This window comes from Platalea leucorodia (genome assembly GCF_965183815.1).
Source record: "Platalea leucorodia genome assembly, chromosome: Z".
NCBI classification, from domain to species: domain Eukaryota; kingdom Metazoa; phylum Chordata; class Aves; order Pelecaniformes; family Threskiornithidae; genus Platalea; species Platalea leucorodia.
Window position 1 is genome coordinate 12,252,615 of NC_138858.1, and position 24,981 is coordinate 12,277,595.

Sequence of the window (24,981 nt, forward strand, 5' to 3'; positions counted from 1 at the left end):
TGGCTTGCTATGAAGAGCAGGGGCTCTGTGCCGCTGGCCTCATGTGCTTGCTGGCCTGGCTGAGCTGGCATCCTCCCTGCAAACTTGAGCTACACCCTGACATTTTCCCCTGGCCGGCAGCTGCAGCCTCTCCTTCAGGTTGAGCTGCCCCAAACTGCTGTGCCTGGCCAGCCCCACCAGTGCGTGGTTTGCAGCAGAGCTCTGTGCCTGGCTTTGGCGGCCTCCGTGTTCTCTGCAGCTGGAGAAGTGCTTGGAAAAGGCCACAAGGAGGCTGTTTTCTTTGGCCCCGCTCAGCCTGCTGTGGGGCTTGCTGTAAAAGCCTTGTCAGGTCCCACTGCATCTGCTCCCCACTCCCCAAGAGCTGGTTAACTGTGAGACTCATCTATACCCATGGTGGGACGGGGCATTCCCAGTGCGAGGTGCAGAAGCGAGACCCCCTTTTGGTAGGTGCACCCTGCTTTGTGGAGGTGCCTGCCTAGAGCACTGTCATCAACAGTTACACCATGTTGGAGGGCGGTGCGTGAGCCAAATCTTTAAGCCTAGATTTCGAGCCCCGGCGCACCTCAATCTGTCCCTGTGTTGCAGACTTCAGCCCAGCAAGCCTTGACCGGCACCATCAACTCCAGCATGCAGGCTGTGCACGCAGCCCAGGCCACGCTGGATGACTTCGAGACCTTGCCGCCCCTCGGGCAGGATGCTGTGAGTGCTGGGTGAAGGTGGGGTGCTGGGGAGGATGACCTTGCTGAGGTTGTTGGCTGGGCTGGGTGAGGCTGGCCACATTCCCAGGAGAGGTTTCAGCAGCTCCTGGGAAGATCTGCTGCCTGCAAAGAGGTGGGGTTGTATCCCACTCTGGGGGCAGGAGTGGAGGGGATGCTTGGTCACGCTGCTTGGTCAGGATGGGCTGGGGAGTTTTGGGTGGTCGCAGTTCTCCCTTTCTTCTTCCTTGTCTCCTCTTTCCTGAATCTCTCTGTGTGAGCATGGGTGCAGCTACCCACCACCTCCACCACCGTCTCCTGACCCTGTTCTCCCCATTTCAGGCATCCAAAGCTTGGCGCAAAAACAAGATGGATGAGTCGAAGCATGAGATCCACTCCCAAGTGGATGCTATCACTGCTGGCACAGCCTCGGTGGTCAACCTCACTGCAGGTGTGTGGAGGGTTGGAGAAGAGGGATGCCTCATCTCTGGAGAAGGCTTGGTCTCTCTTGTCTAGCTGAAAGTCGTGGCTCCTGCTCTCCATCAGAGACTGGAGGAGACAGCCTGACCCAGCTACAGCTAAATCAGCCCCGACTGCTGCTAACATGCCTGTAGAGCTGGCCATGCCCCCACAGCTCACCCTGCCTTTAGATCCCTGCCTGTGCCCAGCCCAGTCCTTCTAGTCCTTGGCTGACCGGTCCCTGCCATAGCTCCGGGTACAGCCATGGCACGGTGCAGCTCTCTTTCCCCAGGCTTTCCTGCCCATACTCAGCTGATGCAACCATCTTTCAGGCTTAGGAGCCAGAGGGTCTCTCCCCCCGCTCCCAGGAAGGAGAACCACATCGGTGACAGGCGCAGGGTTGCTCTTGGAGCATCACTTGAAGCACGTCCCATCCTGACTTCTCTCCTCCCTGTGCAGGGGATCCAGCGGACACGGACTACACCGCTGTGGGCTGTGCTGTCACCACCATCTCTTCGAACCTGACGGAGATGTCCAAGGGCGTGAAGCTGCTGGCCGCGCTGATGGAGGATGAGGGAGGGAATGGGCGGCAGCTTCTGCAGGCAGCCAAGAACCTGGCGAGCGCCGTCTCGGACCTGCTGAAAACGGCACAGCCTGCCAGCGCTGAGGTGGGGAGCAGGAGGGGTCGTGGGGCCAAGAGGAGGGTAGAAGCCAAGGGGAACCATCGGGTGAGGTTTTAGGGCTTGCTCACGAACCTGGTGTTGATTTTCCCTCATTTCTTGCAGCCTCGCCAGAATCTCCTGCAGGCTGCCGGACTCGTGGGCCAGACCAGCGGGGAGCTGCTGCAGCAGATCGGGGAGAGCGACACTGACCCTCGGTTCCAGGTGAGTGCACCTGGTGGCACCCAGGGATGCCTGCTCCCTAAAACCATCAGCCTTTGCACAGGACCTTGCAGGATTGCTCCAGGCCAAAGCTTGGCCAGTGCCCGGCGGTGACTTTGCTGAGGGAGGGGACAGTCCATTGCCCATCTCTGTCCCTAGACCAGCTGTGATATAACGCCTCTTATCTTGTGGATTCCCGTGTAGATCCCAGAAAGCCGACGTGCTTGGATCCTGCCTGCCTCTGACCCAAAGACGGTAAAAGGGGGCTGTAGGCATGGCTTGGTGGTCCCTGCCCTCTCCACCGTGAGGAGTGCTCCTCTGGGGACTGTCAGCTGAACTCTTTGGAGAGGGGCTCTTGTCAAACATCTGCTTTTCTGGTGGTTGGTTCTCAGAAGTCCATGCACTCGGGTCACCGCTTGGGCGAGCGCTGCCCTGGAAGTCCTCCTTTGCAGCCGCCTTGGCTCCTGCCTGCCGCTCCCTGCCTGTGGGAGCTGCCTGCCTGCCCCCATTGGAGACCCAGGGTGGCTGGAGCCTTGTCGGGTGGTTTATTTTGGCTGGGCTGACTTCCAGCCAGCTTGCTTTCCCACGACTGCTTCTTCCAGCCCAAGGGAGGTAGCACACCGTGCTGGGGAGGAGGATCCAGCTGTAGTATAAACCAAAACAGACTCCAGAAAGAAGAGATTTCTGTTCATGGTCACACAGCCTCAACACGAGCAGAAAAGCCTGGAAAGATAACCGAGGGGAGCAGAAAAACTAGCACCAGGGCAGGAAGCTGTGCTCGGCCAGGCGGCAGTGCCAGGACAGGGCAGCCCCAAGGGGTGGATTTAGGACCTGGAAGAAAATTTGCAGACATGCAGCAGGATGCTCTGCCCTGCAGCTGCCAGACCCGAGTGTATCTACTTCCCTCCGTGGGCTCAGATGTAGCAGCCTGGGCACTCTGGAGCTGGGTGCATGCGCTCTCTGGTCTCTCCTCCTGTCTGGAAAGGTGGTGGATTGCAGTGGGAGTAGTCTTGGCTTGCAGGAGGCGAGGGGAGGCCATGACACTTCTGGCTTGGTGGCCAGAGACTTAGCTGGTGCTGGGTGCAGGGTGCGGGGCCGCTCACCATGAGCACACACACGGCAGGAGGATTGCAGGCGCAGCAGGCAGAGTGCTGCCCTGCATACCAAGATCTTCGCCCCGAGCGATTGCTGTCTAGCGCTGGTGCTGCCAGTTTTCACTGGCAGGGTGCCACGGGAGCTAATCTTGATGTCCGCAGCGTGCTCTCACGTCTGATGCCCTGCGGGAAAGCAGTTTGCTGTGTGCCTGTTGCATGCTGGCAGGGCGGCCTGGTGCCTTTCCTGCTGCCCCTGGGGGAGAGGAGGCTGGTTGCTGCATTGTACCTCTCCTTTAGCCCCAGGAATGACAGCAGAGATGTAGCCTGTCGCTAACAAGCTAGAAAATAGCTGTCATGCTTGCAGTACAGGTGACCAGTGTGGGCAGCATCTCCTGCTCGCCTCTTGCTGGTGGGGTGAGCCCGTGGGCAGGCAGATGCCCCTGGTGTGGCTGTGTCGTGGCCGGCTTGTGCCTGCCATTTGGCCGGAGGGGTTTGTCCTTTTTTTTTGCCATTTGGCAGTGCTGGCAGTGCCTTGCAGCAGGTTGTTGCTGTGGTACAATCAGGGCCTCGGCGCAGGTTGTTGCCTAGGGAGTGGGCAGTGAGCAGGTCGTGAGTTTTGGGGTGATGCTGAGCATTGCCCGAGCTGCTCTGGGCAGTGTTCGTGGTGGTGCTGTGGTGCAGGCTGTGGCTCAAGGCCAGGTTACAGCCTCTCCGCCGGCTGTAGCACACAGTAGAGATGGGGTGAAGGTGTTGCCAGCCATTCCATATGTTCAGTGCTGCCGGTGCTGAGACAAAGTGGATGAAAGGCCCCCGAGAGCTCACGTTTCCCTGCTGAATATTTCACGAGAGGTGCTCCTGCCACCGTGGCTCCCACACTGACACTCTCTGTCCCCCCCCCAGGACATGCTTATGCAGCTGGCGAAGGCGGTGGCCAGCACCGCTGCCACGCTGGTGCTCAAAGCCAAAAACGTGGCTCAGAAAACGGAGGACGCAGCACTGCAGACGCAGGTGATAGCCGCTGCCACCCAGTGCGCCCTCTCCACCTCCCAGCTCGTGGCCTGCACCAAGGTAAGCAGCAAGGTTAAGGCTTGGTGGGGTCGTAGGTGTGCCAAGACCACATGTCCTCAGGTGGGATGTTAGGGGTCTGGCACCAGAAGCATGGGCTGCCTCGGGCTGGGGTCCCTGCCGCTGTGCCCAAGTGCTGAATATCCTCTTTGGAGGAGCACAAGTTGGGGACAGCTGTCCCCTGCACAGCTCCTACAAGGAGCTCACCACGCTCACTGCCCAGGCTTTCTCCTCCCCTGCAGGTAGTGGCTCCCACCATCAGCTCCCCAGTTTGCCAGGAGCAGCTGATCGAGGCTGGCAAGTTGGTGGCCAAGTCGGCGGAGGGCTGCGTGGAGGCCTCCAAGGCGGCCACTGACGATGACCAGCTCCTGAAGCAGGTGGGGATGGCAGCCACAGCCGTCACCCAGGCCCTGAATGACCTGCTGCAGCACATCAAGCAGCATGCCTTGGGCGGGCAGCCCATCGGGCGCTACGACCAGGCCACCGACACCATCCTCAACGTCACCGAGAACATATTCAGCTCTATGGGCGATGCTGGTGAGAGCAGCTGATGGCACCTGGGGTAGAGCATGGTGGATGGGGAGGTACTGGAGAGCCCGTGGGACTTGCTAACAGGCCACCCTTCCTCTCTGTCCCAGGGGAAATGGTGCGGCAGGCTCGTATTCTGGCCCAGGCCACCTCCGACCTCGTCAATGCCATCAAAGCCGACGCGGAGGGAGAGACGGACCTGGAGAACTCACGCAAGCTGCTGAGCGCGGCCAAGATCCTGGCTGATGCCACCGCCAAGATGGTGGAGGCTGCGAAGGTCAGTGGTGTGGGGGAGGATGGACACTGGCTTTAGCCCCCAGCCCCATCCGATGCCATCGGTGCAGACGAGGGACCTGGTGGTGCCTGCAAGGAGTGATGGGTTTCCTGCTTTCTCCAGGGAGCCGCAGCCCACCCAGACAGTGAGGAGCAGCAGCAGCGGCTGCGCGAGGCAGCAGAGGGGCTCCGCATGGCAACCAACGCCGCAGCCCAGAATGCCATCAAGAAGAAGCTCGTGCATAAACTGGAGGTGAGACATCGGGCAAGGGGCCGCGGAGGGCAAGCAGGCATGGTCTGCGAGCGAGACCTGGCCAGGAGCCACTGCATCCCTGCACTTCCCAGAGGGATAAAGTCCTTTTCGTGTACAGCGTCCGTGCTGCATCCTATAGAGACCTCACCGGTGCTCCCTTCCCTTCCCTTGTGCACACTGTGTCACTTTGGGATGCCGGGCACTGAGGGTGCTGAGGGTGCTTCAGTGTTGCAGGCAGAAGCATGGGAGGAGAAGTTTAGGGGGAGCTGGGCCCGGGGGGCGGGGGGGGAACGGACAGGCTGCCCTGCCACCGGTGCTAACCCATGCCTGCCCCTTCCAGCATGCAGCCAAGCAAGCCGCCGCCTCTGCCACCCAGACCATCGCTGCCGCACAGCACGCCGCGTCCTCCAACAAGAACCCTGCCGCACAGCAGCAGCTGGTGCAGAGCTGCAAGGTAAGAGCCCAGGCCTGATCCTGGTGTCTCCTGTGCCGCCTGTCCCTGTCCCTTCTCCCATCAGCCGTGCTGGGGCTCTGTGCTCAGCCGCAGGGAGCAGGCAGGACCTTGGGGTCCTCACGCAGCTCGCTGAGGAGCTGATCTTTCAGTCACTAGTCCCGGATTAGATCTGTCTCCTCCCAGCCGAGCCTCTCCAGTGACCCTCCCTCTCTGGCAGGTGGTGGCAGAGCAGATCCCGATGCTGGTGCAGGGCGTACGAGGAAGCCAGTCCCAGCCGGACAGCCCCAGCGCCCAGCTGGCTCTCATTGCCGCCAGCCAGAACTTCCTGCAGGTACCTGCGCTGCCCGGAGCCTCCCGCACCAGCTCCGGCACAGGCATTACAGCTTTTGTACCCTGCCTGGCCCTCCTAAGAAACCTGCTGCACGTGGGCAGCAGAGAGATGCTGCGTGTTTGTCCCCATCTCACTGCTTTTTGTTTTGGCAGCCTGGTGGGAAGATGGTAGCTGCAGCCAAGGCCACTGTCCCCACCATCACGGACCAAGCCTCCGCGATGCAGCTCAGCCAGTGTGCCAAGAACTTGGCTGCAGCTCTGGCTGAGCTCCGCACGGCTGCCCAGAAGGTGAGAGGCTGGGTCCCATCCCACGGCGGGACCCCGGCTACACAGAGCTGGGGGGGGACGGCCTGGTGGCAGGTCATGGTCTCTGCCCCAGCAGGGTGGGCTCAGTGGTCGCCCTGTTCACCTTCCCTTTTCCCCCATCGCAGGCTCAGGAGGCATGCGGACCCCTGGAGATAGACTCTGCACTGAGTCTGGTGCAGAGCCTGGAGAGGGACTTGCAGGAAGCCAAGGCAGCTGCCCGCGACGGCAAGCTCAAGCCTCTGCCGGGAGAGACGGTGAGGGCATGGGGAAGGGTGGCGCGGGGTGATGTGGGATGGGCACTGGGGTGGGGGAGCCCCAGGGGATGGAAGCTGGAGGTGCAGCCCATCAGCATGTCCCTACTTATCCCCCCACAGATGGAGAGATGTGCCCAGGACCTGGGGAACAGCACGAAAGCCGTCAGCTCTGCTATCGCTCACCTCCTGGGAGAGGTGGCCCAGGGCAATGAGAACTACACAGGTACCAGCTTCCCCGCTGGGGCTGGGAGAGGGGAGGGGGCCATGCTGACAGCTGCTGACCTTTCCATCCCCCCAGGGATCGCTGCGCGAGAGGTGGCCCAGGCCCTGCGCTCGCTCAGCCAGGCCGCCCGCGGCGTGGCAGCCAGCACCCCCGACCCGCAGGCGCAGAGCGCCATGCTGGAGTGCGCCAGCGACGTCATGGATAAAGCCAACAACCTCATCGAGGAGGCGCGGAAAGCAGTGGCCAAGCCCGGGGACCCAGAGAGCCAGCAGCGCCTGGCCCAGGTAGGGGGAACGGGGACCCCGGGGACCCCCGCCAGCCCATGGGAAGGGCATAGGGCTGGCCGGGGGACCGTGACCACTCTTTGCTTCTCTGCAGGTGGCCAAGGCGGTGTCGCAGGCCCTGAGCCGCTGTGTCAACTGCCTGCCGGGGCAGCGGGATGTGGATGCTGCCATCCGCATGGTGGGAGAGGCCAGCAAGAGGCTGCTGACGGATTCGGTGAGCTGAGCAGGGGCGGGAGGGGAAGGGGGAAGCCTTGTAGGGATGTGAGCCAGTCTGTCTCCACTGGATTCCTCTGCAGCATATCCCCAAGCATGTGCCAGACCTCCATCCTCCATCTCCATCCTCCTCGCTGCTTCTCCTAACCCCTCTCCCTGCTTCCAGTTCCCTCCCAGCACCAAGAGCTTCCAGGAGGCACAGAGCCAGCTGAACCAGGCAGCCGCCGGGCTCAACCAGTCCGCCAACGAGCTGGTGCAGGCGTCTCGTGGCACCCCTCAAGACCTGGCCAAGTCCTCCGGCAAATTTGGGCAGGACTTCAATGAGTTCCTGCAGGCAGGAGTGGAGATGGCCAGCCAGTCCCCGGTGAGAGCAAACGCCTGTTGAGGGATCCTGGGTACAGTGAGAGGTTTGGGGAGCCTGGGAAGGCGGCTGACTGCAGGCAGAGTGGCTGGGCAGCAGTGGTTAGGGTGGCTGTGGCCAACGCAGCTGGTGAAATGGGGTCTGGGGCTGCACAAAACCACAGCAGCAGGGAGAAAGTGGCTTGGGTTTGTTCAGCAAGCATTGCTGCCATGTCCTTGCTGTCGGTGGATGATTTAGATGAAGGGAACCAGCTCAGCTTGAAAACCACCGGAGAAGACCCAGGGTGGGTGTGGAGCTTGGAAACCTGCTGCAGGTAACTCTTCTTGGCTCCTTGCAGAATAAGGAAGACCAAGCACAGGTGGTGTCCAACTTGAAGAGCATCTCCATGTCCTCCAGCAAGCTGCTGCTGGCTGCAAAGGCGCTATCCGCCGACCCTGCAGCCCCCAACCTCAAGAATCAGCTGGCAGCAGCAGCACGGTAGGAGGAACTGCTCCCTGTGAGGTGTTTGCTGTAGCAGTGGGTCTGGGTGGCGGAGCTGGCGTTGATCCATGGGTTATTCTCCCCTGTTCCCGGCAGGGCCGTGACGGACAGCATCAACCAGCTGATCACCATGTGCACCCAGCAGGCACCAGGCCAGAAGGAGTGCGACAACGCCCTGCGGGAGCTGGAGGTGAGAAGCCACATCTTGACGAGGCAGTGGAGTGGCTGAGATGGCTGGGTGCTGAGATGGTGGGGAGGGGAGATCTGCACCCCGCTGCGAGGGGGCAGGAGGAAGCAAAGAGGAGATGCAAGTGGAGGGCACAGACTCTTCCCCTGGATGTGACACCTGTGTTCCTGCAGACGGTGAAGGAGCTGTTGGAGAACCCCACCCAGACTGTCAACGATATGTCCTACTTCAACTGCCTCGACAGCGTCATGGAGAACTCCAAGGTGAGCCCTGAGCTGGGGATGGATATTTGGGGAAGGATGGGAGGTTTCGGAAGGATGTGGGGGCAAAGGGAAAAGTGCCTCCTCCCCTGTCGAGGAAGCACAGTGAGCTCTGAGCCTGGGAGCGCTGTGGCAGCAAGATACGGTCTCCATAACCGGTGCATGGTGTGTCCTGCAGGTGCTGGGCGAGTCCATGGCTGGCATCTCCCAGAACGCGAAGAACAGCAAACTGCCCGAGTTTGGCGACTCCATCAGTGCCGCCTCCAAAGCTCTCTGCGGGCTGACGGAGGCAGCTGCCCAGGTGAGACACGCTCGGTCCCAGCCCTGAGCGTTATCCCTGGTGCATAGTTGCCGTACGCACCTCTCCCCTGCCCCTCCAAGCCTGGCCCCATGGGACAGTGCTGCCAGCCTCCTCCACAGCCCATGCCTGCTCTGAGCCTCCCCACCATGTGCAAGCTCTTTCTTACTGCCTGTCTCGTGCTCCTAGGCTGCCTACCTTGTGGGGGTCTCAGATCCCAACAGCCAGGCTGGACAACAGGGCTTGGTAGACCCAACTCAGTTTGCCAGAGCTAACCAAGCCATCCAGATGGCCTGCCAGAACCTGGTGGACCCTGCCTGTACCCAGTCCCAGGTGAGCATGAGGTGGGGCACCGTTACGGGCATTTTCTTGCACGAAAGGGATTGTGAGGCTAGTTGGAAGAGCTGCATCCCAAGAGTTGGCCAAGATTATGGCTAGTGTCTCATTGGGCTTCATCAGCTGTACTGGGAACCATCTGGCAGCTCTGGTGCAATGGTGAGAGTCCAGATGGGGGGCTGTATGGGCATGCAGGACCTTGGCAATCCTTCTTGGATCCCAAGAGGGACCCCTGTGGTCACTGGTGCCCCACATGGGGCTGGCAAGAAGGGATTGCTGTGGGGATGGGGAGTCATGGTGGTTCCTGCCTTACCCTGCTCTTCCCCACAGGTGCTGTCAGCAGCCACCATCGTAGCGAAGCACACCTCGGCCCTCTGCAACACATGCCGCCTGGCCTCCTCCCGCACCGCCAACCCTGTGGCCAAGCGCCAGTTTGTCCAGTCAGCCAAGGAGGTGGCCAACAGCACAGCCAACCTGGTGAAGACCATCAAGGTGCAGTCTCCCTGTCAGGGCACCATGGTGGGGATAGGATTTGGGGCATGGCGGGGGTTGGATAACTGCTCTGGTCTCTCCACACCAGGCCCTGGATGGCGAGTTCAATGAGGAGAACCGGGAGCGGTGCCGCGCCGCCACTGCCCCTCTCATAGAGGCTGTGGATAACCTGACGGCCTTTGCCTCCAACCCGGAGTTTGCCACCGTTCCTGCCCAGATCAGCCCGGAGGTGGGATGCCGCAGGGGGAGGGAGGATGTGGCCTGGCTGTCACAAGGGCTGCTGTAGGGTGGAGAGGAGCTGTGCCTCCCCCTGAGCTTGGGATGGGAGTCCCAGTGCAGGGCTAGTGCCTTGACAGGGTGTGATGGGGAGGCGGCAGCAAGCCTTGGGCTTCGAGGGCTGCTCCAGAGTGAGGGTTGCAGGAGAGGCAGAAGCTTCCCATGCACAGTCCCTTGCCTCACCGGCCCATCGTCTCCCTGTGTAGGGGCGCAGAGCCATGGAGCCCATCGTCTCTTCGGCCAAGACCATGCTGGAGAGCTCTGCTGGCCTCATCCAGACTGCCCGCTCTCTGGCTGTCAACCCCAAGGACCCGCCGCAGTGGTCGGTGCTGGCTGGCCACTCTCGCACAGTCTCAGACTCCATCAAGAAGCTGATCACCAACATGAGGTGAGGAGAGTCCTGCCCACTTGACTGTAGCCCTGTCCCTGCTGGCAGGTACCCCCGCTCTGAGCGAGCATCCCTGGGGATGTTTTGGCTCATCATCTCCTTGGCCGCTGCTGGTGGCAGGAGGCAAGGCATGGGACGGAAGATGCCAACCCTCTTGTCCTGCGTGGGAGCTGCTCCTGCAGCCCTGGCATGGGTTGGTGGGGATGTGTGCCGGCGTGCCCGGACTCCATGACACTGGGTTGCCCCAAAGCCTGGGAGAGGGGTCCTGCCCCTCACCGGCACCAGCCGAGGCTGGGAGCGAAGGGGTTGCGTAGCACCTACCGGTGCTAGGCTGATCGATCTGTCCCACAGGGACAAAGCTCCAGGACAGCGGGAATGTGACGAGGCCATTGAAGTCCTGAACGGATGCATGCGGGAGGTGGACCAGGCCTCCCTCGCTGCCATCAGCCAGCAGCTGGCCCCCCGAGAAGATATCTCCCAGGAGGTGGGTCAGGGATGCGCTGCTGCAAGCTCAACGGGGGGCAGGTGTCCTTCCCCCTGGCTCCCAGCGGCACGCAGTGACCCCAGCCCTCCTGTAGCCTCATGCAATGCCCTCTCTTTGCAACAGGCTTTGCACAACCAGATGATTACGGCTGTCCAGGAGATCAGCAACCTGATTGAGCCCGTGGCCAGCGCGGCACGGGCCGAGGCCTCGCAGCTGGGGCACAAGGTACCACGGGGATGGGGAGCTGCTGCCCAGGCGCTCGGTGGGCGTGGAGGAGCTCACGGCGGGAGGAGAGGCACAAGGCAGCCGGGGCTGGAAGCTGCTGGTGCTGATGCTGCTCTTTCCTAGGTCTCCCAGATGGCTCAGTACTTTGAGCCACTCATTATGGCAGCTATCGGCGCTGCCTCCAAAACGCCCAACCACCAGCAGCAGATGAACCTCCTGGACCAGACCAAAACGCTGGCCGAGTCCGCCCTGCAGATGCTGTACACGGCCAAGGAGGCGGGTGGGAACCCCAAGGTGAGCAGGAGGGGCACATGTCAGCGGCGTGCTCCCCTTCGCGTGTGGGTGCTGCATGGTGCACATGCGTGTGCCAGACACCGAAACCCCGGGTAAGTGTGTGCAGCATTCCTGTCAGGAGGGGAGCCACTGCCTGCCTTCCCTCACTCTGGCTCGTCCTTGCAGCAAGCTGCCCACACCCAGGAGGCTCTGGAGGAGGCCGTGCAGATGATGAAGGAAGCGGTGGAGGACCTGACCACCACCCTGAATGAGGCAGCCAGCGCTGCAGGTGTTGTGGGGGGCATGGTGGACTCCATCACCCAGGCCATCAACCAGGTGAGGGGAGCATGGAGAGGACCGGGCCAGGGCTGGGGGTGGGAGAGTGGAAGACTCAGTGTCAGACCCTGACAAACAAGGTCTTTGGGCTGGAGCTGGAGCCAGAGTCTCCTGATGGTCTCTTGCAGCTGGATGAGGGGCCGATGGGCGAGCCAGAGGGGACTTTTGTGGACTACCAGACCACGATGGTGAAGACAGCCAAGGCCATCGCAGTGACTGTGCAGGAGATGGTGGGTGCAAGCAAGCCTGTCACTGCAGAAAGTGCTGCCTGCCACCCAGGCAGGCGACCGCCCTCCTTGCTTGCCTGTCCCAGCGTAGGGCCCCTCCAACTCCTGTTCTTCTTCCATCTGCAGGTCACCAAATCCACCACCAACCCGGACGAGCTGGGCATACTGGCCAACCAGCTCACCAACGACTACGGGCAGCTGGCACAAGAGGCGAAGCCGGCTGCGCTCACCGCCGAGAATGAGGAGGTGCGAGCTTGGGGGGGAGTGCTGGAGCGTGCCGTGGGGCAGAGCAGGGTCTGCTGGGGTGTGAGAGCAGAGGACAGGGACACTCGAACCTCCCGTTGGAGCTGGGGACAGGCAGCATTCACACCTCCCCTGCAACACGGTGTGGAAACGTGGAGTAAAGCCGTGTTTCCTTTTTCCCCCTCCTGAGTGGGAGGATTGGGAGAATGGAGCTGGGTGGGGGTGGCTGGCGTTTCCCAGCGGGTATCACAGATGCAGAGCTTAATTCCCTGCTGGCTCTCCCATGCACGCGTTCCTCTCCAGATTGGCTCCCACATCAAGCGCCGGGTGCAGGAGCTGGGTCATGGCTGCGCTGCCCTGGTCACCAAGGCTGGAGCCCTGCAGTGCAGCCCCAGCGATGCCTACACCAAGAAGGAGCTGATAGAAAGTGCGCGCAAGGTTTCTGAGAAGGTGAGCGGCCCCGAAAGAGGGATGATGGTGTGGCGAGGTGGGAGGGATGCTGGATTGAGCCATGTGCCCTTGGAGCTGCCACGCTAGGTTCTCCCCTGGTCCTGCTGGGCTCTGCTGGCTCTCTCAGCCACGCTCACCCTGCCCAGCTGGTGGGGTGGAGGATGGATCCCCCTCTCCAGGCACCATAACGGCAGCTGGTGCTGTGGTGGGTGGGTGTGATGTCCCGGTGCTGCCTGCCAACGTGCCGATGATGGCCTGCCAGGGGAAACTGATCTACACACTGGTGGCAGCGCAGCGGTCTCCAAATCAGCTCTTGCAGTGGTGGGTGTAGCATTTGCTGCATCTCCAGCCAAGCCTGGAGCTCATGCTGGGTGATTGATCTCCCCTTCATCTTTTGCTGGTGTGGTGGAAAGTGTCCTGTCCATCGGTCAATCTAAAGAATATACTTCTGAATAACAGATGAACACATTGCTAAAAGACGCTAGTCGATAAGGCAGTGACAGAGCAGCAAGGCTTGTAAGCAAGAGTAGAAAAGCAAAGCACTTGTTCATAGTGCCTGGCGCATGCCCACATGCTCAGGACCTCCTGCAGGTCCTTCCTTTCCAAGATTGCTTTCCATCGGGAAACTTGCTCTTCTATGAGTGCTTGCCCAAGTACAGAAATTGCATTTAGCAGCTAAAGCAGGAATGAGCTGCAATCTTCTGATGTCCATCATGCAAACCTTATTCATTTGGAAATTAGCAGTCCAATATCTCCTGGACCCTCAAACATGATAGGTACAGGGTAAAAATAAGTAAGAAGGGTTGTCCAGACCATGCGATTCCCTGTTCCCCTCCTTGGTGTGAAGTGGCTCCATCCTGGGAGGTGTCAGAGGATGTGTGCGGTGAGCGCTGCCTGAACCTGCTCTGCTTCCCAGTCACCCTACTCGTACCCCGCAGGTGTCTCACGTGCTGGCAGCCCTGCAGGCTGGGAACCGCGGGACGCAAGCCTGCATCACAGCAGCCAGCGCTGTCTCTGGCATCATTGCTGACCTCGACACCACCATCATGTTTGCCACGGCAGGAACGCTCAACCGGGAGAACTCGGAGACCTTCGCTGACCACAGGTACCCAGGCACCTCCTCCAGCCTCTGCTCAGACAGAGACTGGGGGTCAGACTGTGTCCCGTGGTCTCCCATCTTTCTGAGCAGTGGACCAGCTCCGAGGAGAGCTGCAAGTTCAGGTCACGCTGACTCTGTTTCCCCTTCAGCTTGTGCATACAGAAGGCAGGGTCCATAGTCTCTCTACACCCCAAGGACCATGTGTGCCTGTAGAGGGCTGTGTCCTCTCTGACTCCATTCTTCTCCCCAGGGAGGGCATCTTGAAGACAGCCAAGGCGCTGGTGGAGGACACCAAGGTGCTGGTGCAGAACGCCACGGCCAGCCAGGAGAAATTAGCACAGGCTGCCCAGTCCTCAGTGTCCACCATCACCCGCCTGGCTGAGGTGGTGAAACTGGGTGCCGCCAGCCTGGGATCTGAGGACCCAGAGACTCAGGTGGGTTGGGAGGTGTGGAGTGAACAGAGGCTGCTTGTAGCTTGCTTGAAGGGGCTGAGGGTTGAAGGTGTTGTCTGGTGCTCTGGGCTGGACTCTGTGTGTCATGGAGAGGGCTGGCTGGGCTTTGGTTTGTCCTGGCTGTGCTGTATACTGTATACATGTATACTGTGTGTCTTGGGCTGCCCAAGTTTCCCATCGCTGGGCCACACCAGCCCCAGCCTGAGTGTGACTGTAGCCAAGCTGTTGTCCTGGTCTTGCTCTCCCCAGGTAGTCCTGATCAATGCTGTGAAGGATGTGGCCAAGGCACTTGGGGATCTGATCGGTGCCACCAAGGCAGCTGCTGGCAAAGCTGGGGATGACCCTGCTGTCTACCAGCTGAAGAACTCTGCCAAGGTCTGTGCTGGGCATGATGGGAAGGAGAGGATGGGGCCAGGGGGGGCTGGAGAAAGAGCAGGGGGGCTCCTCTGCCTGTCTGGGGGCAGGAGGACAACTGGGGGGCAGTCAGGGCAAGGTGGGGGAGGAAGGGGCACATAAAAGGTGGGGCACAACATGCATTGGTGGGAGAACAAGATGAGGTGCTGCAAGTAGTGTATGGGAACAGGGTCATTTTGGACCAAACCACGAGGGAGAGACAGGTGCCAGCAGCAGCCCAGAGCTTGTGTGGGGCTTCACCTGGCTCTCTTCTCCCTTCCATAGGTGATGGTGACGAACGTCACTTCCTTGCTGAAGACAGTGAAGGCCGTCGAGGATGAGGCCACGAAGGGGACGCGGGCACTGGAGGCCACGATAGAGCACATACGCCAAGAGCTGGCAGTGAGTACAGCCGCGGTGCTGCGGCTGCCATCCCACTCACTGGCTGCCCTGTGCTTCACCGCCGCTTCTCGCCTTGCAGGTCTTCTCCTCCCCCGTGCCTCCTGCCAAGGTCTCCACCCCAGAGGACTTCATCCGTATGACAAAAGGCATCACGATGGCCACGGCCAAAGCGGTGGCTGCTGGCAACTCATGTCGACAGGAGGATGTCATCGCCACGGCCAACCTGAGCCGCCGTGCCATCGCGGATATGCTGCGCGCCTGCAAGGTGGGGCGGGCAGGGGACGTGGGTCTAGCACGGGTTTCTGGGTGGCCATGGGTGCCGGCAGGGGTGGTGCTGGATGTGAATCGGGGCTTCCCTCTCTCCGTGTTTCAGGAAGCCGCCTACCACCCAGAGGTGAGCGGGGACGTGCGGCAGCGGGCGCTGCGCTTCGGCAAGGAGTGTGCTGATGGCTACCTGGAGCTGCTGGAGCACGTGCTGGTGGTGAGTATCCCTGCCCCGGTTCCTAGGGTGGGCAGAGGCTGCCCATGGATGCCAGGGTGCTCCCCAAATTCCCAAAGTCATCTGGGCTCTGCATCTCCTCCCGCTGAGGTCTTTGCATGTCTCCCTTCACTGCCTGTGCCGGCACAGCACATGGCCGAGCCCCTGCTGTGGAAGCAGATGTCAGAGAGATGAACAGGCTCTGAAAAAAAGTATTTGGCTAACAACAGATGGAGATTAACTGGCCATAAACATATGGAGGAGGGAAATTCGACAACATGGGAACAAAATCCTGAAGCGGCTTCCAGTAAAAGCGGTGGGAGTAAGAGACTTCAGGCAGTGTGAAAACAGAGCTTGTTAAGGTCACAGCAGTGTGGGAGATGGGCAGTGCCCGCGATAGCAGAGGTGTTGACTGCAGGTACCAGCTGCACTCTTTTGATCCGGTCTTCCTCTATCTGAGTCCTTCCAAGGACTTCAGCTGGCTGCTTTCATTAGCTGTCCTACAAGATGAGCGTAGTTTACAAGAAGCAAATTAAGACTGTAGAGTGGTAGAAAGGACCTCCAGTGAGGTCCTTCCAGCGTTTGCATCCTTAGCAAGATCACAGAGGTGGAGTCAGGGGCACTGGAGGGATACACAGACCCAGCCTGCAGAGCTGCGAGAGCCCTCGAACCGGGGTCAGGACAAAGACTGAGGGCGAGTCGGCTCCATGGCAAGGTTTCACTAAGCTGGTTAGAAGGGCTTGGTGAGAGTCTGCCGTTCAGGTTCACCAGGTACAAGGCGGTGGAGCTCAGACTGCGGTTTCCTGCAGGGAAAGCCCCTTTAGGCAGAGGGTAACCAGCACTGGCAGCACAAAGAGGAGCTGGGCAGGAATCAATGGCCAGACATTGAAGCTGGGCGGAGGGGAAGTGAAAGGGTGGTTTTATCCGAAGGAGGTAACCACTGGGGTACAGGTCCACGGCAACCAGTGAGTTTTCTGTGCTCTGCATATAGATCAGATGTCTGTGTGGAAGATGCTTTAGCCACACGTAAGTCATGGCAGCCAAGGCTGGAGTGCTGAGGAGAAATTCTCTGGCTGACCTGTTGTTAACAGATGATTGGGCTAATGACTGAGTGTGGCAGTGCCCCAGGTCAGCCTACTTACAGCAACATGCTATTCCCCTGTATTTGGGGTGTAACTGTCCAGCTGCTATGCAGCATCTGTTGAATACCATACACTGGTACATCCCGTGAAATGTTCACTGGAGGTGCATCTTAGTAAGCTCATAGCCTCCAGGGTGCCTTCAGCTCCAGACAGAGACCATTTTGCAGTTTTAAACACGTTCTCGGAGCAGATAGCAAACTTAATAATGTGGCATTTAGTCTGGATGCGCTTATGAGGGCAAACCAGCCATCGCTGTATGCCATCAGCTCAGAAACTCCGAGCCACATGCAGCTCCGGTGACTTTACTGGGATGGCCCCATGCAAGTCCAGAATGAAGCCATGCCCCCCCCGGCCCCGCAGCATCCACAGCACTCTGGTCTGCGAAGGCAGGAGCAAAGCACATGGGTCACATTTATCGGAGGGCAGCAGGTTCCTGGAAAGCTGCGAGCAGGAAGGATGTAGGGGAAGGGGAGGGGAGATGGCAGATGCGATGCTGCCTTGCTCCCCGGCAGCAGAAAGTCCATTGCTGTATGCTGGGTCCCCATGGGAACAAGTGCCTTGCACGGAGACTGAACAAGCATGGTTAGAGTTCAAGAAAGAGGGCTATTTGACTCGGGATGGAAAACACGGCTCCTGGCAGAGGAGTGGGAAAGCCTGCATATTTCACTGGGGAGGGGAAGGAATTTGAACGTCCACAGGGACTTTGTATTTGGTAACGATAGGTCTCTCCCTCCAAAAGCAGAGATCCGGTGGCTGAAAACTGCAGTGAAGCAATTCAGGGTGGGGAGAAATAAGGTGTAAAGGGAGCGAGGAGGGGAGCGGCTCCATGGCTGCTCTGGGCGTAGGTGGCTCCTCCGGCCGTGGGAGCCTCATCTAGGTGCCCTGGCTCCCCCAGCCCTGCGAGGCTGAAGTATGAGCTAATGATGGCAGCACAGCTCCCCACCCGGGACCTCTGATCCTTCATTCCCACCTCCTCTCCTCTTGGCTGCCCTTCACCCCTCACAGGAGAGCACCCACCTTCTCCTGCCCTCCCCGTGCCCCCCATCCCCAGCGCCCGCGAGTCCCGGCCAGGGCGTTCACTGCTTTCTTCTCTCTCTTCTCCTTCCCTCCCCGTCAGCCGGTGAGTAAGGCGACATTGGGGTGCCTGCTGGTGTCTAACCTCAGCATGAGCCTTGCTCACGGCGTGTCTGCGTGCCCAGCCCGGTGCTGGGGTGGCACTTGGCGTGTGTCCACAGGGACCCTGGGGTCCGCGTGTGTGCGTATGTACTCACACCCGCTCTAGCTGATGGGCAGCTGCCGCCTGTGCGGTGCGAGTCGGGCCAGCGGTGAGCTCTGCTTGTGCGTACAGACCCTGTGTGTGTGCACACGTGTGTGCTGTGGTGTGTGCATGTGTCCCTCCCACCCCGCTGAAGGACCCCCATGGCTCTGCCTGCCACCTTGTCCCAGCAGGGCCAGCCCTCCTGAGCTGGGACGTGGCTCCAGGGTCCCCCACTTTGCCCAGCTTGTGTTTGAAGACAAATCTCCAAAATGGGGACAGTGAGGGGGAAATGCTTCTGGAGCTCAAAATGCTGTGGGCGGGGGGAAGAAATCCTGGAGGGCGTATCTGTGAGTGCAGGAAGGCTTGTGCTGAGGGTCTTGTGTCTGCAAGATGTCCCAGAAGCTGTGGATACAGAAGGGCTAAGGGGAAGCTCATCCCGTCCTCGGGCAGGAGGAAACCGGCCAGGGCCACTCGAGAAAGCATCTCAGACAACACCGAATGTGTACACATGTGGGGGAGCTGGGGGATCCCTCCCTCCTTCCCTGGGGAGCGCACCCCGAAGAGACCTACGAGGTCCCCCTTTTCCAGGTGCTTACATCTGCTCCTTCCCCACAGATCCTGCAGAAGCCGACTCACGAGCTGAAGCAGCAGCTGGCAGGCTACTCCAAGCGTGTGGCCAGCTCTGTCACCGAGCTCATCCAGGCAGCCGAGGCCATGAAAGGTAAGGAAAGGTCCTGCTCAAAGGGGCAGGACCGAGGGCTGGGATTAGGGTGGAGGGCTCAGCAGCTGACAGAGGAGGTAGGGCAAGGCAGAAATGAGGCTGCATGCAGGTTTAACCTGCCTCGCTTCCTGGTTTTTCTAGGGACGGAGTGGGTTGATCCAGAAGACCCCACTGTCATCGCTGAGAACGAGCTGCTGGGCGCAGCGGCTGCCATTGAGGCTGCAGCCAAGAAGCTGGAGCAGCTGAAACCAAGAGCCAAGCCCAAGGTAGTGGTGCTGAGCCTTGGCTGACCCCTGCGCCTCAGCGTGGGGTGGGCTGGGGCTCTCCTGCCTGTGCTTCAGCCAGATGTGAAGCCCCATCCGGCAGCCAGTCCCTCTTCCTGCGCTCCTGCTGCCTCCCACATCACCAGCTGGACCTTCCTCGGGCAGCCCATGCCCTTCTGCACCCCACAGCCCTTATCCAGCTTTATATGTGCCCCCTCAGCCCCCTGCAGCCATCATCCTGCTCTGCTCCGTCTGTCCCAGCACCCCTGCCTGGGACTCACACCTCGCTTTTCCCTGCAGCAAGCAGACGAGAGCCTGAACTTCGAGGAGCAGATCCTGGAAGCTGCCAAATCCATTGCTGCAGCCACAAGTGCCCTGGTGAAGGCAGCCTCAGCGGCCCAGCGAGAATTAGTGGCCCAAGGAAAGGTAAGGCTGGAAGAGAGAAAGAAGCAGGGAAATGTAGGGCTGTGGTGGGTTCTCCCTTCTCCCGGGGCTGCTTGTAGCCCTCGTGCCCCATGGCAAGGGGTGCACGGGGCGGTGAGCCTCACTCCTCCTCTCCTTCCTCGCAGGTGGGCGCCATCCCTGCCAACGCCGTGGATGATGGACAGTGGTCCCAGGGACTCATTTCAGCCGTGAGTATCAAGGTCATGCACAGGGGATGGGGGTCCCTCCTCTTGGCTCAGATGGCAAAGATGAGGATGCTCTGCCCTTGCGCTTCTCGGTGGAAGAAGCAGCCATGCCTCTTGCTCCTTCTCCCACCACCTGAGACATGGCTTGGAAGCTGCTTGTCGCCATCCCATGCCCCACAACCTCCTTGGGGCCAGTCAGGGCATACCCTCCTGGCGGAGGCTCCTGTACCCAGCCTGACAGCCTCTCTCGCCACAGGCACGCATGGTCGCTGCTGCCACCAACAACCTGTGCGAAGCCGCCAATGCAGCGGTGCAGGGCCATGCCAGCGAAGAGAAGCTCATCTCGTCCGCCAAGCAGGTGGCTGCCTCCACGGCGCAGCTCCTGGTGGCCTGCAAGGTGAAGGCTGACCATGACTCGGAGGCTATGAAGCGGCTCCAGGTGAGTCCCGGGCTGCTCCTCCAGCCCCAGCTGCCTCCTCGCAGCTGCTCGAGGGGTGGGTGGGAGTGGGGTGAGGGCACATGGGTGCTTCCCAGGGCTCACTCTCTCTGCCTGCGTGACATCAACAGCGAGCTCATCGGAGCACAGGCTTCAGGTCGCTTGGACTTTGCCGCTAGCTGCGTGCCAGGCGTGTGAGTGATGCTGGGCTGCTGAGCCCGGCAGCGTTCAGGGATGATGAACTGGCACAGGAACGCCTGAAATGTGTGCACTGCATCACTGGCATTTGAGAGGTTAATGTTTGGGGGGCATATTTTGTAGCACCCTTAATACTCAGAAGCCATGGCACACAAGAGGTTAATGCCCATGCGCTGGGGGGTTAACACAGGTCCTAGTGCTGGTCCCTTGGGGCCAAGGGCTGGGGAGGGTCAGCAGGGCTGTCCCCCAGTCCTTGCCCCATGGCTCAGACAGGAGCCAGAGCCCAGCTGGGAGCAGCAGCGCCTGAAATGGTCATGAGCGGCTGGCAAGGCAGCGAGCCATGTAAAGGAATCCCTGCCTGCAGCTCCCAGCGCGCCTGGCTGCCTCTCCTGCCAGCCAGCCTGGCCTGGAGCAGGGGTTCCTTCACCCTCGGGCTGGGACTTAGGCTGCTGCTCCACTCTTCCCTTGCTGCAGGCCGCCGGCAATGCGGTAAAGAGAGCGTCGGACAATCTGGTGAAAGCAGCGCAGAAGGCAGCTGCCTTCCAGGACCACGATGAGACGGTGGTGGTGAAGGAGAAGATGGTTGGAGGAATTGCACAGGTGAGGAACGGGGCAGCTCTGATGGAGCAGGGGCAGCTCTGGCTGCCACCGCAACCTGTGCGTGCCTGTCTCAGGAGCATGTCCTGCCACCCACCGGCATGGGGCATGTCTCCAGAGACCCTCACAAAAATGCTGTGGGTGCACCCATCCCACCCAGCACCAGTTGAACACTGTGGCTTCCCCCTCATCCTGCCACGTGTAGCAGCAGGCACAGCCAGTGATGGCGCACGCTCCCAGGAGCATAACGCTCTGGGTTCTCCTTGGCGCAGTGCCCACACCATCCCAGTGTCCATGGCACACGTGAAGGGCAGAGCGTCACTTCAGGGGTGAGAGCTGCCCGGTATGGGGTGCCACAGGTCCCAGTGCTGCCTCCTGGCCACAGGCTCGCAGCTGAGAACAGGGCACGTGGGGGCTGAGCGCCAGGAGCTGTGCTGCTCCCCATTATCTCTAGAGGACTGTGGTCCCACCACAGGGACAACAGCCCTCGTGCCCGGGGACACACCAGCCCAGGGAGGCTGTGGCCGTGACGGGGGGGAAGCAGGAGCCCAAGAGCCTGGCTCTGGGCGCAGCATTGCCATGGCAGAAGCTCCGGCCATCCCTGTCAGAGGCAGATGTGATCCCAGGGCTCTCTCCCGGCAGATCATCGCCGCCCAGGAGGAGATGCTGCGCAAGGAGCGGGAGCTGGAGGAAGCACGGAAGAAGCTGGCCATGATCCGGCAGCAGCAGTACAAGTTCCTGCCCTCGGAGCTGCGGGACGAGGAGCAGAACTGAGCCCCGCGCCCTCCCGCTGCTCACTGCACAGACTGCTGCCCGCCCGCCCGCTCCTATTTAAGACAACCCGCCTCGAGCGGAGGGCTGCCTGGGCTAGACCAGAGCTCTGCCCGCACCCAGAGCGCCGGTACTAACCCAGCCACCACTCCAAGCTGGTGCTGCAGCAGCATCTCCGCTTCTCCTCCCAGCCCACCTTCCCACGCTCACCCAGGGCACGGCCAGAGCGCCCGGAGGGACCAGGCTGGGGTGGGAGCTGGGGTGCACCGGCTCAGGGCTCACCCAACAGCCCCGGGATGCGGGGCTGGGGAGCTCTCTAATTTAGGGGATATTTGTGTGCCTTTGTCGTTCCCACTCATGCTCCTTTCTTCTCCTCTGCACAGGAGAGGCCGAGGTAGGCGGCTCGCCCTCTCCTGTGCGTAGGGGTGCAAGGAGCAGCATGGTCCCTCGCTGAGCTCTTGCACAGAGCCTACTTTAACCTCCAATGCCTTATTGCTGGCTAAATCCTCCTCCTCCTCCTCCTCCTCTTCCTTTTCTTCCACAGCTTTCCTGGGAGGCACTGAGCCCCTTCCATGAGCATCTTCTTCAGCCTGGGTCTCTCTGGGGAGCAGCAGGGCTGGAAGCCACAGTGCCTCTGCTCAGGATGGGGGGGATGCAATGGGTTCACTCCTGGAGCTGCTCTTTGCCTTCCCGCGGGGTTTCCCCCCGCCCGTGGCCCCAGCCAGCTCTGCCCTCCTCCTCCTTCCCAAGTGCCTGCATCGTTTTCCAAGATCTGCAGTATTTTTGTAACTTTTCCATTTCTATAGTATTGAGCCTGCAGCTTTCAAAGTTCATTTATTACCCCCCCCAGCTCGTGTGCTGCCAACTAACACCCAGCTCTTGTTGGGGTCCTGCAGCCCAGCATCCCACCCCTCCTTGGCTCCGGGACCCCCATCACTCCCCCTTTGCACTCGCTGAGGCTTCTCTCACTATTTTGATACTTTAATCATCCCATATTAAACATTGAAGGAAACCAGCTCCCCCCAAGGCTCCGGGGTGGGGTGGGGGATGCTGATGTCTCCTTGGAAAGACGCATTCATCAATTAAATGATTTTCCTGCTTTCTTGCTGCCTGGGTATCAGCGGAGAGAAAGGGAGGGCTGGTGGGCAGGGGGGCCGTGGGCGCCTGCCCTCTCTGCAGAGGAGGGGGGAGCGTAGCACGGGTGCTTATACAGCACGGAAAATATTTGAGGCACGTCCAGCCCCAGGCACCCGGCGGTCCAGACCCCCGCTGCCAGCCATGTGCCGGCCCTCGCAGGTGCTGCCGGGGGGCCGCTGCCGCGGGAGGGGGCCCTGGGGATTTTGTTGCTGGGGTATTTGGGCTTGGGGGGGGGGGTGGCTAGCCAGGCTCCTGGCCCCATTCCTGCTGACAGATGAAAACTTCCATGGGTAGGGTGCTACAGGGGTGCAGGTGGGGGACCCCTTGGTCACTGGTGGCCCGCTGGTGGGGAAGCGGCAGTGCCTGGCGTGCTGTGGGTCAGGGAATGTGGCCGGAGCTCTCCCGGCTGCCGACGCTGAGCTCACGCCCCGAAATAGCCCCCCGGGGCCGACCTGCACGGCAGCAGCTGCCCTGAGCGCGTCCCCACCTGTTCCCACCCCGTCACTCAGCGGGGGTTCGGGGGGCCCGAGCGGTGGCGGGGCGGGCAGGGATGCTGCGGGGTGGAGCGGGGACGCGGGCGGGCTGGCACGTGTCCCTTGCCTCTGGGACCAACATCACGAGCGGCGAGGGCAGCATCCCGCAGCATCCCGGCCGGTGACCCCTGCCCCCTTGCAGGCATGTCCCTGGGGGTGCGGAGGGGCTGTTGCCCCTGGGACACTCACCCCTGGCTGGGCTCCAGGGTGGATTTGTGGCTCTTGCAGGCATCCCAGTCCTCTCAGCTGTCCCTTGACAATCTGCACTGGCCTGACCTGGCCCCAGGCTCTCACCCAGGTACCAGCTGGGCACAGGGTCCCTCTGAGCAAGGACAGTAAGAGGGCGCGGTGTGGCAGCAGCCCTGGCCTTATCCCGGCATCCCAAGGCCAAGGGAGATCCGGCACCCCCAGTATAGGGTTGTAAACGCACCCCCCGCCACGTCCTCCAGGCTGGGGTGCAGGTGAGGGGAGGTGGCACAGACACCAGGAGAGGGACACGGGACTGGGACCCCCCTGAATCTCCTCTGCTGGAGGAAGGCGTTATTTTGGCAGGGAGGTTTGAGTGAGCACACGCCGGGGCTTGGACCACAGATGCCACAGTCACGAGGCACCAGCACCTCCATGGGGAACCAAATCCAGCCAAGCCGCGGGCAAGCAGGGAAGCCACAGCCTGACTTCTCAGGGAGCCCAGGGATAGGGTGACAGGCTGCAGCACACGTTGCACTTGGGAAGTTCCCATTGAACAGCAGGACAAGCCTTTCCCCGGGAGGGCAGTTGGACCCCAGAGCAGGGCACGGGGCAGGGTCCCCATCCTTAGAGACCTTAGCCCGGGACGGGGCTGGGCATGGGGCAGCAATGGGAGGGATGCGCACCCACACGCCTCTGCACCCCCTTGTCCCAGAGGTCACCCCAGAGGACAGCCTTGAGAGCAGACTCGGGGGCCTGGGCACCTGGGTGGCCCCAACTGGTCGGACACGGCCGTGATGCCTGGAGCAAAGGGGAGTGGGCAGCAAGGGAAAACTGCATGTGTTTGGGGGGACATCTGAGGTCTGAAGCCCTGCCTGGCTCCAGGGCAGCTGCCTGGCTGCTTGCACCATGCACATCGTCATCTTTCCCCCATGCGCTGAGCCCATGAAGTTGCTCTGGGCCGAAGCATCTCGTAGAAAACCATCCATCCTCGCCCGGGAATGACAGGAGACAGATCTTCCCCCTTCCCTCAGAAGCCACGTGCTGGCAGTTACTGACTCTCCTGTCCAAATATGTGCCTAATTCGTCAGTATTAATAGCCACTCTCCAGAGTCCAGCAGCGGCTCTTCTGCTGCTTTCCCCTCGGCGCCAGCAGCCCCTCCGTCCTCGGCTGCTCCCGTCCCTCCTACACACCCTGCAACCCGGAGCTGAGAGCTCCTAGAAAGCCACTTTCTCCAGCTCTTAAAAGCTTTTTACTTCTCTCAGCTTGGAGCACCGGTGCCAAAAAGTTGCAGCAGGCAAGGGCTGGATGTGGCCCCGGGGCGATGGGCTGGGGGAGCCTGCGCAACCCTCCTGTCCCCGTCCCATCCCAGCCTCCCCATGTGCCGCACGGCTCCCGCGGCCTCTCTGCCGGCTCTTCCAGCCCCCCCGGCCCGGAGCCCACCCTGCAGCTGGGAATGCGCCAGAAGCATTTACGAGCGTTATTAAAGCACGGGTTATTTTTGGAGGAGCCAGGATCTGAAGGGTTTGCATTTTTTTGCCTGTGGAATACAGTTTATTTAGAACAGAAAGATGGAGGGGGCGGTGGGCTGCCCGCGCACCCCGTGTCGCTCTGAAATGCCACCCCATGGGCTGTGCGTGTGCTCAGTGTCCCCGTG

At 60.9% G+C, this 24,981-nt stretch overlaps 1 protein-coding gene across 5 annotated transcripts in view; it reads left to right on the top strand.

Moving 5' to 3' along the window:
- The window catches only part of TLN1 (talin 1), a 35,293-nt gene extending 12,725 nt beyond the window's left edge, over positions 1-22,568 (top strand). For all 5 annotated transcript variants that reach the window (XM_082335486.1, XM_082335487.1, XM_082335489.1 and 2 more), the window contains exons 14-57: positions 586-699; positions 1,038-1,146; positions 1,614-1,822; positions 1,940-2,038; positions 4,030-4,197; positions 4,437-4,731; positions 4,833-4,999; positions 5,120-5,248; positions 5,589-5,702; positions 5,920-6,033; positions 6,186-6,320; positions 6,464-6,592; positions 6,713-6,815; positions 6,891-7,099; positions 7,194-7,313; positions 7,479-7,676; positions 8,011-8,150; positions 8,250-8,343; positions 8,514-8,603; positions 8,779-8,901; positions 9,088-9,231; positions 9,565-9,726; positions 9,815-9,955; positions 10,209-10,390; positions 10,742-10,874; positions 10,998-11,099; positions 11,223-11,393; positions 11,559-11,708; positions 11,837-11,938; positions 12,062-12,181; positions 12,482-12,628; positions 13,567-13,733; positions 13,978-14,161; positions 14,429-14,554; positions 14,858-14,974; positions 15,054-15,239; positions 15,348-15,455; positions 18,468-18,573; positions 18,715-18,839; positions 19,137-19,262; positions 19,406-19,468; positions 19,722-19,904; positions 20,574-20,699; positions 21,339-22,568. In XM_082335486.1, the coding sequence (XP_082191612.1) occupies positions 586-699; positions 1,038-1,146; positions 1,614-1,822; positions 1,940-2,038; positions 4,030-4,197; positions 4,437-4,731; positions 4,833-4,999; positions 5,120-5,248; positions 5,589-5,702; positions 5,920-6,033; positions 6,186-6,320; positions 6,464-6,592; positions 6,713-6,815; positions 6,891-7,099; positions 7,194-7,313; positions 7,479-7,676; positions 8,011-8,150; positions 8,250-8,343; positions 8,514-8,603; positions 8,779-8,901; positions 9,088-9,231; positions 9,565-9,726; positions 9,815-9,955; positions 10,209-10,390; positions 10,742-10,874; positions 10,998-11,099; positions 11,223-11,393; positions 11,559-11,708; positions 11,837-11,938; positions 12,062-12,181; positions 12,482-12,628; positions 13,567-13,733; positions 13,978-14,161; positions 14,429-14,554; positions 14,858-14,974; positions 15,054-15,239; positions 15,348-15,455; positions 18,468-18,573; positions 18,715-18,839; positions 19,137-19,262; positions 19,406-19,468; positions 19,722-19,904; positions 20,574-20,699; positions 21,339-21,470 (6,162 nt within the window). In that variant the 3' untranslated portion in view covers positions 21,471-22,568. The remainder of the gene's footprint in view (positions 1-585; positions 700-1,037; positions 1,147-1,613; positions 1,823-1,939; positions 2,039-4,029; positions 4,198-4,436; positions 4,732-4,832; positions 5,000-5,119; positions 5,249-5,588; positions 5,703-5,919; positions 6,034-6,185; positions 6,321-6,463; positions 6,593-6,712; positions 6,816-6,890; positions 7,100-7,193; positions 7,314-7,478; positions 7,677-8,010; positions 8,151-8,249; positions 8,344-8,513; positions 8,604-8,778; positions 8,902-9,087; positions 9,232-9,564; positions 9,727-9,814; positions 9,956-10,208; positions 10,391-10,741; positions 10,875-10,997; positions 11,100-11,222; positions 11,394-11,558; positions 11,709-11,836; positions 11,939-12,061; positions 12,182-12,481; positions 12,629-13,566; positions 13,734-13,977; positions 14,162-14,428; positions 14,555-14,857; positions 14,975-15,053; positions 15,240-15,347; positions 15,456-18,467; positions 18,574-18,714; positions 18,840-19,136; positions 19,263-19,405; positions 19,469-19,721; positions 19,905-20,573; positions 20,700-21,338) is intronic.
- The last annotated feature ends 2,413 nt before the right edge of the window (positions 22,569-24,981 follow it).